The sequence below is a fragment of the Dermacentor variabilis genome, chromosome 11, assembly GCF_050947875.1.
Source record: "Dermacentor variabilis isolate Ectoservices chromosome 11, ASM5094787v1, whole genome shotgun sequence".
Classification (NCBI taxonomy): domain Eukaryota; kingdom Metazoa; phylum Arthropoda; class Arachnida; order Ixodida; family Ixodidae; genus Dermacentor; species Dermacentor variabilis.
The window spans coordinates 70,025,698-70,039,130 of record NC_134578.1 but is presented as its reverse complement, the minus strand read 5'-3'; the positions used below and the strand labels follow the sequence as shown (position 1 = coordinate 70,039,130).

General features: G+C 44.4%; 1 protein-coding gene across 1 annotated transcript in view; it reads left to right on the top strand.

The window, feature by feature from the left end:
• Positions 1-13,433, top strand: part of LOC142563123 (venom metalloproteinase antarease TserMP_A-like) — an 81,232-nt gene that overhangs the window by 51,830 nt on the left and 15,969 nt on the right. The window contains exons 10-11 of the mRNA XM_075673666.1: positions 87-195; positions 5,803-5,946. Of these exons, the coding sequence (XP_075529781.1) occupies positions 87-195; positions 5,803-5,946 (253 nt within the window). The remainder of the gene's footprint in view (positions 1-86; positions 196-5,802; positions 5,947-13,433) is intronic.

The following is a 13,433-nucleotide window of genomic DNA, read 5'->3' as shown; positions in this document are numbered from 1 at the left end:
TAGTTGTTCTTCTTCCTGGTGACCCAAACAATGTCGGCAATGTCTCTGCCACTTCATAGAGAGATCTAATACAGATATACTTTCAGGTATGACTACCAGAGGTGGAGTTTGCACAATGGAGAAAGTCTGCATTGGAGAAGACGAACCGACCAAGTACACTGGACTCATAACAATGGCACATGAAATTGGGCATTTGTAGGTACCTGAAAAAAGAAAACATTCATATACCTGAACAATGTGATTCCCCACAACTTTATCAGAAGATAAGTATTAAGGTTGTCTACTTTGCCAGTATAAGAGATTCTAATTGCGCATTCATTGATAAAGTTATCAGTGGTTTAGTAGAGCGATGAGTGGGGTAGTTAGTGCACATTTATGATTATGTTACGGTGCTGCGGACAACTTGTCAGATACATTTGTCAATATATATTCAAGCTGCATGAAGACAGTGATGACATCACCAGTGCGTTCTGCTACGGCTAACCCGTGAGAGCAACGCAGATTACAAAGGTAGCAACACGGATCTAATGGCAGAGGAACGGGTAGGTGAAATCCAAATGTGCGATTGCATTTTAAGGAATACAGAGGAAACACGGGGAAGGCGGGAGATGCAAATTCAAGACGATGAGCAATACGAAAACAAGGTAAAAGCCGAGGCTAACGTTTCGACAACTCGACTTGTCTTTTTCAAGTCCTTCAAAAAGACAGCCACACTTGTCAGAACGTTGGCTATCGCTGTTACGTTGTTCTCGTTTTGCTCATAACTTGAGGTATAGGAAGACCGAAGTGTACGTCAGAGAGCAAATGCGTGTGTGGCTGATGCATTATTTGTTGCAGTAGTAAAAAAAATGAATTCACTGGCCAGCGGATGACATGGATTTCGATAGCGAAGGTGCGAAGAGCCAGTCATAGCGAAATTTACGATGAAGGGAGCCGGGTTCCCCGCAAGTGGAAGAATATAAGGCGTCGATAGGTCGTCAACCACATCTTTGTCTTCCTCGTCGAGACAGGTCGAAAATAACAGGGCTTCGTGGCTTTATTTGCAGATTCGGAGTATAAGCGTGACTATTCCAGGGAAGGGGACGAGGGCCCACAGGATGCCTTTGAGGGCGCACCGCGATTCCATAGTTCATGATTAGCAGTGAATGTGATGGCCTTTAATGCAGTAACACTGCTACCAATGACTACAGTAAACGTACGCCCGCTGCCCATCTTCATGTTATGCGTAGATATGCTGAGTAGCGGTGTCGCGTGTACGTGACCGAGCGTAGCTCTTTGCTGACCATAGCAAGGACAGTCTATGATAGGCTACCAGCGCTAATCCTGTTATTGTTTTACTTTAATCGCAAACACATGCAAACAAGCAGGCTGGAAAGAAAATGAAGTGTAAACAGTCAATTAGGGAAACCTGTTTCTTTGAGCTGATACAGCTATATCAGCTGAAAGACACAACACAAGTTGGTCTAATTGACCGTTAACAGTGTGGTTACCTGATTTAGAAACCAAGTATTTTGTTTGCATTTGGCCGCTTTTAGACTACGTCACTACCTTTTCAATATGTGCTCGTCGTGACCAGGCAAACTAGTGGGCGTGACACAAACACCTAGGGACATGTACTGTGAGTCCGCCTTTCTTGTTATTTCAATTATCCGATAGCCAGTGCTTTCTCACGTGACAGCAAGAACACGATTGCAAAGCTGCCGACTAGATCAGGATGACCGAGAATGTGAACGAAACTCGCGGGGCAATATCTGCGCTACGAAAAAAAAGCGTCAATCCATGGAAACGGAGTTTGTGACTTGCATGTATTATTTTGCATTGTTTTAAAATGAGATTTGGTTTTTACTTTTATTTGGTAGCGGAGTTCCTTTTTTGACTCGAAGCGCTTTCAAAATCGGCCAGAGGATGTTGCCTGCTAAAACGGATTTCGCAGAATACACGTAATGCTGCAATCGATTATATATGGGCTAACGTACTAGCTACCCACACGCGTTGCCTTATTGTCATGGGGGTTGGAGGGGGAAATTGAACCCGTTCCTCGATCACGCACGCGCTGCGTCCTCAAATGCCGCTTTTCATAAATTCGCCATGCATGCTGCAATCGGAGCAGAATGCATCCTTTCGTTTGGCATTCAGACATCCATATAATGCTGTACTTTTGTCGATCCGAGCAGAAGGGATGGCGTTTGAAGCAGCCCACTTGCCCATAGTAAATATTATCTGCCAAACAAACCTGTCTTCATCAGAAGTTATAAAGCGCGCAAGCCTGCAATTGTGTGCAAAGAAATTACGCTTGCTCAACTATGGTGCCCCCTCGCGTTCGGCAAGTAGACCTCAGAAATGGCATAAAAAGGATCGCGCAGCCAGATAGAGGGACGAGAATTCATGCCCGCCATGTTTCGCAACAATGGGCCTAACACGAATAAGGGAGCGAGCGCGATTGCAAAATTAAAGCATAGGATGCCCACTAGCTGCGTCATTGATAAAGAATGTAAGGTTTTTAATGTCTGGATAAATGTGGCGCGCTTTGACTTATTATAGTCGTGAGGACAAAATAAGCAACATTTAACGATACATGGATCGCGCGCGGAGGTGGTGCCGGTGTCGGTCCACGCATGATGTAATCGGAGGTAAATTTTGAGTGAGTCGTGTCGTACAGGGAGGCGTACCTTGGCAGTATGTTTGTCCACAGAAGCCGGGATGGACGCGCATCAGAGAGCGTATTCTTTGCACTGCTACCTGGCACTCGCCGCATTTGTTGGCTTCACCTTATTCTCACATCTCACACATAGTCTGGTGTTTACTTATTTCTATACAAAATGTAAAATGTTTTTCTCATGCTGTAGCGCTGCGGAATTCGTTGGCGAATGGCCGATTTCTACTCGCGACTTGGGGCGGGCGTTCTGCAACCTCGAGCACTTCCAGTGGATGAGAAGCAAAGTGGGGAGAGAGAGAGAGAGAGAGAAATTTCTTTACAGAAAGGCAGAGAGGTCGGCCTGAGCTATAACTTGCTCTGGCCTGCTACTCTACACTGGGGAAAAGGTACGGGGAGGGAAAGGGCTGATGAATGATGATGGTATAAGGAAGAGATGCGTATATACAAATTCACAGAGTTGTGGGATCTCTAAAGGCGTGCGTCCAGCCCAGTGGCTTGGAGAAAAGCTATAGCGGCTCTTGTTACCAGGGCTGCGCTGGTTCCATTACGCCAAGGACCTAAAAGAAACTCGTCCGATAGCGGTCTCTCATGGATCTTTGCTATCGAAGAGACAAGTTGCTGTCGTTCGTGCGCCTACGCGGGACGCACGCAAAATATATGTTCAAGTGTTTCTGGCACCTCACAGCATTGACAGTTTGGGCTAGTATCACTGGCACCTATCATATTTCTATAACGGTTGGTGAATGCGACACCAAGGCGAATCCGGTGCACCATGCTCGTGTGGTTTCTTTTGAACTTGTGAGGCATACGAAATCTCATTTCTTGGTCCCATTTGTGTAATCGCTTGTGTCGTCGATCTGGTTGGGTCCACTTTTCCAACGTAGACAACGAAGTAGGGCGTTTGAAGTGGGGAGAGAACGGGCTGTAGAAGCGCTACGGTTCCTACGGGGTTATGAGCATGCCAGATATTCTTAAATAGGTTCCAAAAGGAAGTTCCAGTTTCGCCCCAATAGGGAAGTACCGATTGCCATAGCACAATGTCAGACAACAATATGAATTAAGGATAGTAGCTTTATTGGCCGTATAATCTTGTAAACATTCGCTTACTAACAAAATTACGAAGGACATAAAGAGTAAGCATGACGAAATGAGGACGTAGAAAGAAACAGACACGGAGATAGCGTTGTCTATGTGTGTCTGTTTTTTTTTTCTGCGTCCTCGTTCAGTCGCGCTTACACATTCTGTCATAGATTCAGGCCAACTAGCCCGCCAACGTATATAACAAAGTTAACATGCACGGTGTCAAGCGGGCACAGGTTAAGGTGCACACATCTCGCTCGATGAGTGCGAAAACTCGCTGTCAAAATGCTGGAGTGAGGAATCGCGGAAGCAGCAGCTATCGAATTGACCTTCGTGCATCTGTCGCTTCAACGCGAACGAAACTTCGAAAGCACAGCGCATGCGAAAGGTACCGGCTCTCCGCATCTGCAAACATCGCAGATCGCTTTGAAGGTGAGGCCCGCGCGCGCGCGCATTTTGGCCACGACACAGACCGCTTTCAAGATACGGCGCCCACACGGACCCGCCGTAAGCAGCAGCCACCGGAGAAGAACGCCTCCAACCCCCCCCCCCCCTCGCCTCACCCCAATGTCTCGCACGTGAAGGAGAGGGCGTGTTTCTGGCCTGCCTTCTTGGCTCGTACAGGCCAGATTGTGAGCCGAGTTCGCCGCCTCACCTTCGCACGCTTTCACTCGCGATTACAGCATACGGCGCGCGGTAACGATTCTATCATTCTTGTACTTAATACGGGACCCCACGGCGACGGGGTCGACGTCGACGGCAGAAATGCGCCTGAAGTGTCGATATAATTGCTACAGCAATAAAATTGTTTGCAATGTTATAACTTTTACAGCCACACGATTATTTTCATCCTTAAACGCGCTCACCTAGGTTGCAATAACTTTAAAAAAATATTGTGTTTACGATATTTCATAGTATCATGGGATTTGGCTTATGCTTCATTCTTTGATTCTCTAATGAATATTCACAAACCTATGGTTTATGTATGTGGATGTGTACAATCAGGACGCGACCCCTGAACAGCTTTTCGCACGCTTAAACATAATTAAATTATCCAAGTTCTGGAGGATACAGTAGCTTTACTAATCCAAGAAATGCTATCCATGCACAATCAAGGTTTCTGATCAATGTTTCGTATGCCTACAAGATATACTAGGCAGACTGAACATAACAAGTTCAAGTTACCCGAACTTCAAAATGTTTAGGGTGAAGGTTCCCTATCATTTGTCGGTGCACATGTCTGGAAATAAATGCCCCAGCTTCATTAGAAATCTCCTCAATATTGTTTGTTATTGAAAAACCACGTTGAACTGTGCATATAAGATTACCTATTTTTTAACGTTTACTTGAAATTTAATGTGAGATTATGTTATCAATACAGAACTATCATGGACGTAGACTAAGGAAACACAGGAGACCGTCAATTATATTGTATTACACTATGCCGTAATAAATTGTTTTTATTTTGGTACCGCAGTTGGATATATTCCATCAAATTCAAACTGCAGCTCATCAGTAGTTATCAGTGCACAGGTGCATAATTTCTTGCAGATATTTCAAACTGCTTCGGTTATGGCGCTCAAGTGCACACTTGGGTTCCAGAAAGGGCGCAAAGAGACGGAGGCAGCAAAAGACAACTATTTTTTGAACACGAGCAAAGCGCCTGTCTTCCTAGAGAACGCAAGCGCATGAGATGGAGCCAAACATGGAGCCCCAAACATGTGCGATTGTGGAGGGCCTCAGCGGCCCAGGCAAGTTTCAGGCAGCACCGATAGGAGGGTAATTTCTTTAGCCTAGTGCCCAAACAACCTCTTCAAAGCAGACGGCCCTATAGTACCAATAGGTAGCAAGCACGATCACGAAATTATACTGTAGGAACTACACTAGCTATCATACGGGTGACGCATCTATGCTTTCTAATTCATGAGTAAATGTAGCACGTGCATTATATTACATCATGTCTACCCTAGTGCTCGTAAGAACTCTGCAGCATGCACATGTCGTTCTACGCACCTCTTGTGATTGTGTTCCTGATACTGTCCAACCAAATGGAAAATATTTTACAGACTAGGCAGCGATCATGATGGATGTCCGGGTGCCGAGGATTGTCCTGCGATATACGGACACCTAATGACCGGCATAAACAAAGGCATGCAAAACAAGTCGAGGCTTTCGAATTGCAGTAAAGAACAGATACGTCGTTTAGTCAAGTAAGAAAACAAATTTTCGCAGTCGAAGTTCACATCGTAATGTAATGCCATAATGTATGCGTGTTTACATTTGCAACAAGAATTCATAGCACTGAAAACTGGCAACGCAATTTAAGTGTAATGAATCATGGAATAATAACCAGAAGAAAGGTTCTGTGTTGTTCTGACAACAATATTTTGAAGAAAACAATTTCTCAGAGTATCCTTTCAGACTTCCATAACTTCCAAATATCAATCGCTCATGGTGGCCAGTGATGCATGTTCGGGCAAAACGAGCCGAGTGCACAAAGCTTTTCATTCGTAAATGGTCATCCATATTGTGCAGCTGTCGTAATATATCGAACATCATTATAATACCAGTGCTTAATAATAATATGAGTCGAAAATCAGTCATAGGTGCAGCATCAAGGTCGACTGGTCTCTGCTTTGTAAACATTTATTAAGAACTTTCTCTTAACACGGGGCCTTATTTTGTGGGCGGCCGCGTAAACTTTTCTGTGCTCCCACGCAATTGTTTCGGTAATATTGACATATGCAATCAAGGAGCGTTCTCGCAGTCGGACCGCCGTTGGTGCCACCGCCGTTGCCTGCACCGTGTTGTTTTGATGCCGGCCGTGCAAGCACAGCTTGGCAATGTAAGTTTGAAAATCTCTAATGATGGGAGGGCACTCAGGGTTTGCTTGCAAAAAAAAAAAGCTAACTGCAAAACGCATGGGAGACACGTTTCTTCGACACAGCCCTTCCTCTCCGCTCAATCGGTATTGCAATTGATCGTCCAACCTTGTGCTGTTTGCACGAACGCTGTGCGCACACTTACAAGAGCTCCTGGTGCACAGAAGCGTCCCTTCTACTTCATTATGCCTGCTGAGGTCTGACGCTTCGAATGCTGACGGTACACGACTGAAGTGCAATGCCTTTGATGTTTGCGGCAGTGCTAATCGCGCCCCCATTCTCCGTCACCCTAATGGCTGCCAGGGCACCGTTTCTTCGGCGCAATGGAAGTGTCCTTAGGTGCTTTGTCTCACCTGCACGTTGTCACCGCGTACCCTTTTTATAATCAAAATGAATTCCTTGCGCTTATCTATACCGCAGAGCATGTTTTATTCGATATACGTAGATGACGTACAATAAGGCTTCAAGTCATGTAACCTTTCTATTTGTGAGCGACATGTCCAGCTTGGCTTGAACAAAGTGTATAAATGGGAAGAAGAAAACGGCTTTAAACTGAATCCTGTTAGAAGCTCATGTGTCGTTTTCACACGAAAAAGAGGATTATTTGCAGAGCCCACTGTAGAACTACATCGACAGCGCATACCAGTTATCAAACAACACAAATTTTTAGGAATCATATTAGATTATAAACTGACCTTCATTCCACACTTAAAGCACCTGAAACAAAAATGTCTAAAAACAATGAACCTTCCTAAACTTTTATCACATACAACAATGGACAGCGACAGGAAGTGTCTGATGAACCTGTTCAAAAGTCTTATACGCACACGGTTAGATTATGGGGCCATAGTATATCAATCTGCCAGCCCAAGTTCTTTGAAGATGCTTGACTCTGTTCACCACTTAGGTATCCGCTTGGCGACCGGTCCCTTCAGGACAAGCCCCGTAGAAAGTCTCTACGCTGAAGCTAATGAGTGGTCGCTTCATCTTCAGAGGTCATACTCGTTTCATGTACTTTCTAAACATGAACGCAAACCGCGACCATCCCTGTTATGTGCGCATAAACGACGTGGCATCTGCAATGCTCTTGAATAATCGACCTGCAGCTACAGAACCATTCTCTCTGCGCAATAGAAAGCTCGCTGAGAATATGCAAGTCCCAATTCTACAGCAAAACCTGATGGCCCCAGCTAAGCCATTGTCGCCATGGCAGTGGAAGCCCATAGAATGCGATATATCATTCGTAGAGGTGACGAAACACGCCCCAGAGGCACATATTCGAGTGCATTTCTTGGAACTTCATTCTAAGTACTCGTGCAGAGAATTTTACACTGACGCTTCTAAGTCGCATGCCGGCGTGTTTTATGCTGCAATCGGACCATCCTTCTCCCAGTCCGATGGACTGCATCCGGAAACAAGCATATTCACTGCGGAAGTTTATGCAATTATATGTGCTGTTAAACAAATCAAGAGAGCAAATTTGCACAACGCCATTATATACACGTACTCTCTAAGCGTCGTAAAAGCCCTAATGTTCCTCCGCAATCATCGAAACCCTGTACTTACCGAACTTTATTCCGTCATTTGCACATCTTACATGTCTCAGCAGCAAGTCATAATATGTTGGGTACCTGGACACAGGGGCATTGAGGGTAACATGCTGGCTGACCAAACAGCCACATCAATTGCATCACAAGATATCCATCCTACCACTGCACTACCTGCCTTAGATCTAAAGTCTTTCAACCGAAAGAAACTCAGAAGCCACAGGCAGTGCTTATGGGATGCTGAAACAAATAATAAGCTTCACTTGATTAAACCGAAAATAGGTTATTGGCCCTCCGCAACAAAAACATGACGGGCAGATGTCCTATTCTGTCGTTTTAAAATAGAACACACATATGCCACACATAGTTTTCTGCTAACTGGAAATGAACCACCATCCTTCGGTAGATGCGGTGAAAGGTTCCCCGTCCTCCACGCTCTCCTGGAGTGTCGGGAAGCCGAAAGAGAGAGAAAGAAACACTTTCCGCTAGCATACCGGCAGCACATACCCCTTCATCCTGTAATGTTTCTTGTTAAAGAACCGTTGTTTGACACCGGAGCAGTCCTAAATTTCCTAAACAATGATGTCTTACATGTTGTTAGCCCTACGAATTTGTAGCACATCCTTTCTCCAGAGGATGCCGCTGCGATAACATATTTTTGTATAGCACATGCCTTCAGGCCCTTTTGTTCCAAGGGCTCTCTTAGGCAGTAGTGCTTCTTGCAAACGTTTACCTTCGTGTTTTTTTTAATAGCCTCATTCTGTCATAATGCATCTTTTGTGGTCTTAGTAGTACTCACTAGTCATTGCCATAATTTTATTACATATAGCTTTTATGCACCTTACAGAGATTGCTTTGAGGCCCTTTACAGCTACGTCACAACCACTCACGGAATTCATCTACCCACTGCAATCCCATAAACACTGACCTGGCTCTCTTTGGTCATAATTGGCCCTTGCGCCATAAAACAACAAATTCATCATCAATATTCGTACATTCAGTGCAACACTAAATCTTGCGATTGCTTTCATTGTTTTGCTACCCGGGCATATGCAAGCAGCATTTTTCAACACGACTGCAAGTGGCCATCTGTGTAATTATTTGCTTTAACGATGCCGATAACTGAAGCGCATGTTTTAGATGATTTTAGGCGTCACTAAATCTTTATCGCCACTTTGCATTGAAGCATGATTGCCGTACTGGTACTCTAAAAAGCTCAAATTTTATTTTCACCAAAGCCCTGAATTTGGTGTGGTTTGCTTTCTTTTGGGAATAATTATTTGGCTTTTGTACAATGAACTTCAATAACCACCGCAGAAACTCGTATCGTGCAACAAGAATAGCGAAATAGAAGTATACTTCAGAAAATTCTTGCGTTCCCAATTATCCATTGGGATTTTTATAATTTTTCAGTCTTTTTTGATGCACTTACATTTGGCAGGGTTACATTTAAAATTGGTGGCTTAGGACACAATGGGTCTACTCTGCGTGTTAGACTGCACCACTGAATAGATTAGATTATGGGGTTTTACGTGCCAAAACCACTGTATGATTATGAGGCACGCCGTAGTGGAGGACTCCGGAAATTTAGGCTACCTGGGGTGCTTTAACGTGCACCTAAATCTAAGTACACGTGTGTTTTCGCATTTCGCCGCCAGGGAAATGCGACCACCGAGGCCGGGATTCGATCCCGCGACCTCGTGCTCAGCAGCCTAACACCATAGCCACTGAACAACCACGGCGCGTACCACTGAATAACTGTCCTATCGAGTGAAATTGCAGTGCAGTGAATCATTGCTGGTTGAGCATCGCGACTATAGCAGATGTCGTGGAAGTCTAGCCAGGAAAATGCCCTTCAGGTATATTACACACCATCCTGTTGAGATGCACATCTTGTTGCATGTTCTTGCCTTCGCTTCTAAAATTATTGATAACGTTGGTAAGCTTGGTAGAGCCTGGTCTAAAATATGAAGTAAGTCCTTGATTTTATTAAATGTAATCCTGAATTTTTCAAACCGGTGTTTGAGATGTATTCTTCTGTTCGAGTGTTCAGCATGTTAAAAAAAGTCGCGTGACCTCTAAACCGATAGCTCTCTATGTCCCTTACGCCACTGCTGATATTCAAGACACAATATCTGCTCATTTCGAGTGAATCTCTTTATAGTTTTTCACTTGTTGCTCCCTGCGTCATCACAGAACATTATCAATTGGAGAATCGGGACTGATGGTCCGCCAAACCTTGTGGATGTGTGCATTTACTATCGGAAAGAATGTTATTAAATTCAAATGTCAATAATACAATAGCGTCGACACCTGCGTACACATTTATCAAATGACAGTCCTGGCAATAAAATTATGAAATTTTATTCGGTTCATTACACCTACTTTCGGTTAAAGGATTCGTTGATAACTATCTTGGCAGTTGTTCGTAGAATGTTTTTCTGAAGACCCGACTGGAATGCGAAATACACCACAAGTCATTGTTTTACTTGCGTTGCTAACCCTCGTTACAAGTTGGAGGCAAGGTTTTCAATTGCGGAGAACAATTTTTGAGTAACGTGGAATCCGCACTTGCAATACTAAAATCTACCCGATGAAAGTGCCTACGCGATATCTTTACGACCACCGTGCTGTGTTTTGTAACGTGTGAGTGGTCGTGTCAAGCCTCATGAGGTTATTTTTCATAGTCAGCGTGAACAAGTGTCAACATGGCGAAAAAGCCCATATTTGTTTTATTATTCTCATCGCGAGTGCTGCTTATGACAAAACCAGTTTGCGCTTTTCCGCGCTTGCGCAATAAATAGGCAATTAATAATTTCAGCCATGTCGAGAACATATAAGTTGTGAGTGGCGTATTTGTCTGTCTCTTCCTTCTGCCATTCTATGTCTGTGTTCCCACCCTTCAACGTATTTCAATTTTATCAGCCTCATCAGCCTTTCTTTTCTCTACCTGTCATGCCGAATAGGCAAACGTTTCATGTATACTCAACAACAGCATCCCACATTTTCGGTTTTACGTGCACGCATTTCGCTAACAGTCAGCGAGGGTCTTCTTCAAGCCCGCTGTCAGAACCTTGCTCTAACGGCGGAAGGCAGTGATTCTATGTTAACGGGAAGGGATGTTGAGGAGGAGTCTCTCACAGTTCGGCCATAAAGACCACTGTCAGTGATGAACACGCCTACTCTTTGTTGTTGACCACTATTGTCCACAAAGAACTCTTGGACTTACGCTCACCCTAGCCTTGAGCAGCGCTTTAGTTTCCGCAAAATGATCAAAATAGTCACTACTATGATCCATTTCTTGCAGGCTGTATACATTGAAATTCTCCTAGTATGTTATTCTTATATATTTTATTGGTAGTTACCACGCATTGACGGTTGCGAGAAGTCCAGCAGGGATGGTTAGTTAAATTTTTTGTCGCCATCTGTATCGGCACGAGTTGAGGCATTGCGTGACGTTAGATATTGGGCGTGGCAAGTTGTATATTTTGCAGGATTTTGTAAGTGTACAAAATACATAGAGTTGTCATGCTGTCAGTACGTCCTACAGTACCTTTGAAATTTCACTCCGAGGCAGCGATTATAGAAAGAAAAGGTGGCTGCCACAAACTCATGCATAATTTCCACTTAACGGAACAATGTCTTGCATATAGAACAAACATAAATTGCTTCGGCACACAGTCGGCCCAGAAATGCCGTGCCTTCAAGGTATTCGAGAAAAGTACCACCGGCATTGTCAACCTACTCCAGACGTGCCGGGCCTGTGAGAGCACAATAAAGGTGGTCTGCGCACACCGTTTCCGACGCAGTTTTGCTCAACGTTCGCATAGAATTCCTTGAGTGAAAGGCTCAAGCCTGAAATATGGCCTTAGGCGTCTTATGCTTTCTCTAACAAACACAGCTCGTCCCGATCAATGATGAGTTTGATGTCGCCTAAATGCAAGCAAGCCAGTTATTCTGTGTCACAAAATAGCTCAAGTCTGCTATTGACAAAGAACAGCTACCACAGGTGATGGCATTTTAGAGGGCGTTTCGTAATGCAGCTTGCATCGCCGTAGATCTCAGTTTGGCCGTCGCTTTCAAAATGCAGAACTGCGGGAGAATTTAAATGTTGTTGAAGCTCTTTAAAGGGTTCTTTTTGAAGTGTTCTAAGTTCAGACAGTTCTGCCGCCATCGTGAGGCAATTTAAGGCCTTTTAAACTTGTGGTAAGCCCTTCCCAATTGCCATATATTTGTCTCAGAGGTCTAGGAACCTGTCGATATCTATTTTGTCAGTAGCCCGCGGAAATTGAACAATAGCAATTCTATTCGGAGGGTGGGCGCAAGTATGAGCATTGGTCAGATTGTAGCCAAAACAGACCAATCCAACGAATGCAAAATGGGAGTTCTGTCGCCTAAAGATCAGCGCCGCAGCGTTGGTTTCCTCCAGTGCAGCATGTAACCCACACAGATGTTCGTCATAGAAGAAAATAAAACGAAACCGAGCAAAACACAGTTGTGAAACGCCAAACACAGCACGCTTTCGATGTCGGCCGCTCGGCTGAAGCGACGAGGGAGATAGAGATATCTGGGGCTATTTGTGTAAGGGAGTCGGCGAATGGTCCTTTGATGTGTCATGTTATGGCGTGCTCGAAGAGCTCACACCGCTAGGTAATGTCCTCGACCATACATCAACTTTTGCACATGAGCAAAGTAAATGAGATGCCCAAAGGTATCAGATTCTGGCATGTGCTTCTCATCATTACGGTATTGGACTAGCACATTCTTGTTCTCCGAATTTCTTTTTTACTCCCTCTATATTTTGGGTACGAAACATAACCAGCAGGCTATGAACGCGTCACAGTACATTTGAGTACAGATTTATCAATTTTCATTTGCGTCCTAGTAAACATCAGATACGTAGAATGTGTATCAGGGTTGCCAACATGACTCTCGGGTTCCAGTAACTGCGAAGCATCACGTGTTCATAAGCAAATGCGATCCTTGCATCTAATTTCCTCGGCCCTGTTGAGTGTTCAGATGTACGAGCTGATGTTGGCGCCGGCTGGCCTGTCATGAATGTGACACCATATTAATCATAGCTTGTGAAGTTCGTCGTTTGTCGAAGCTATTCTGCCCTCACGCCAATTGGTAGAAGGACGCCAAATAGAAGAAATTTAGTACGCGCATACACGCACTATTTTTGGTCTTGGCTTAACCAAGTTACTGGTAGCAGTAGTGGCATGTTTCGAACTTGCACACACTAAACCGTGGCGATTAGCAGGAAGT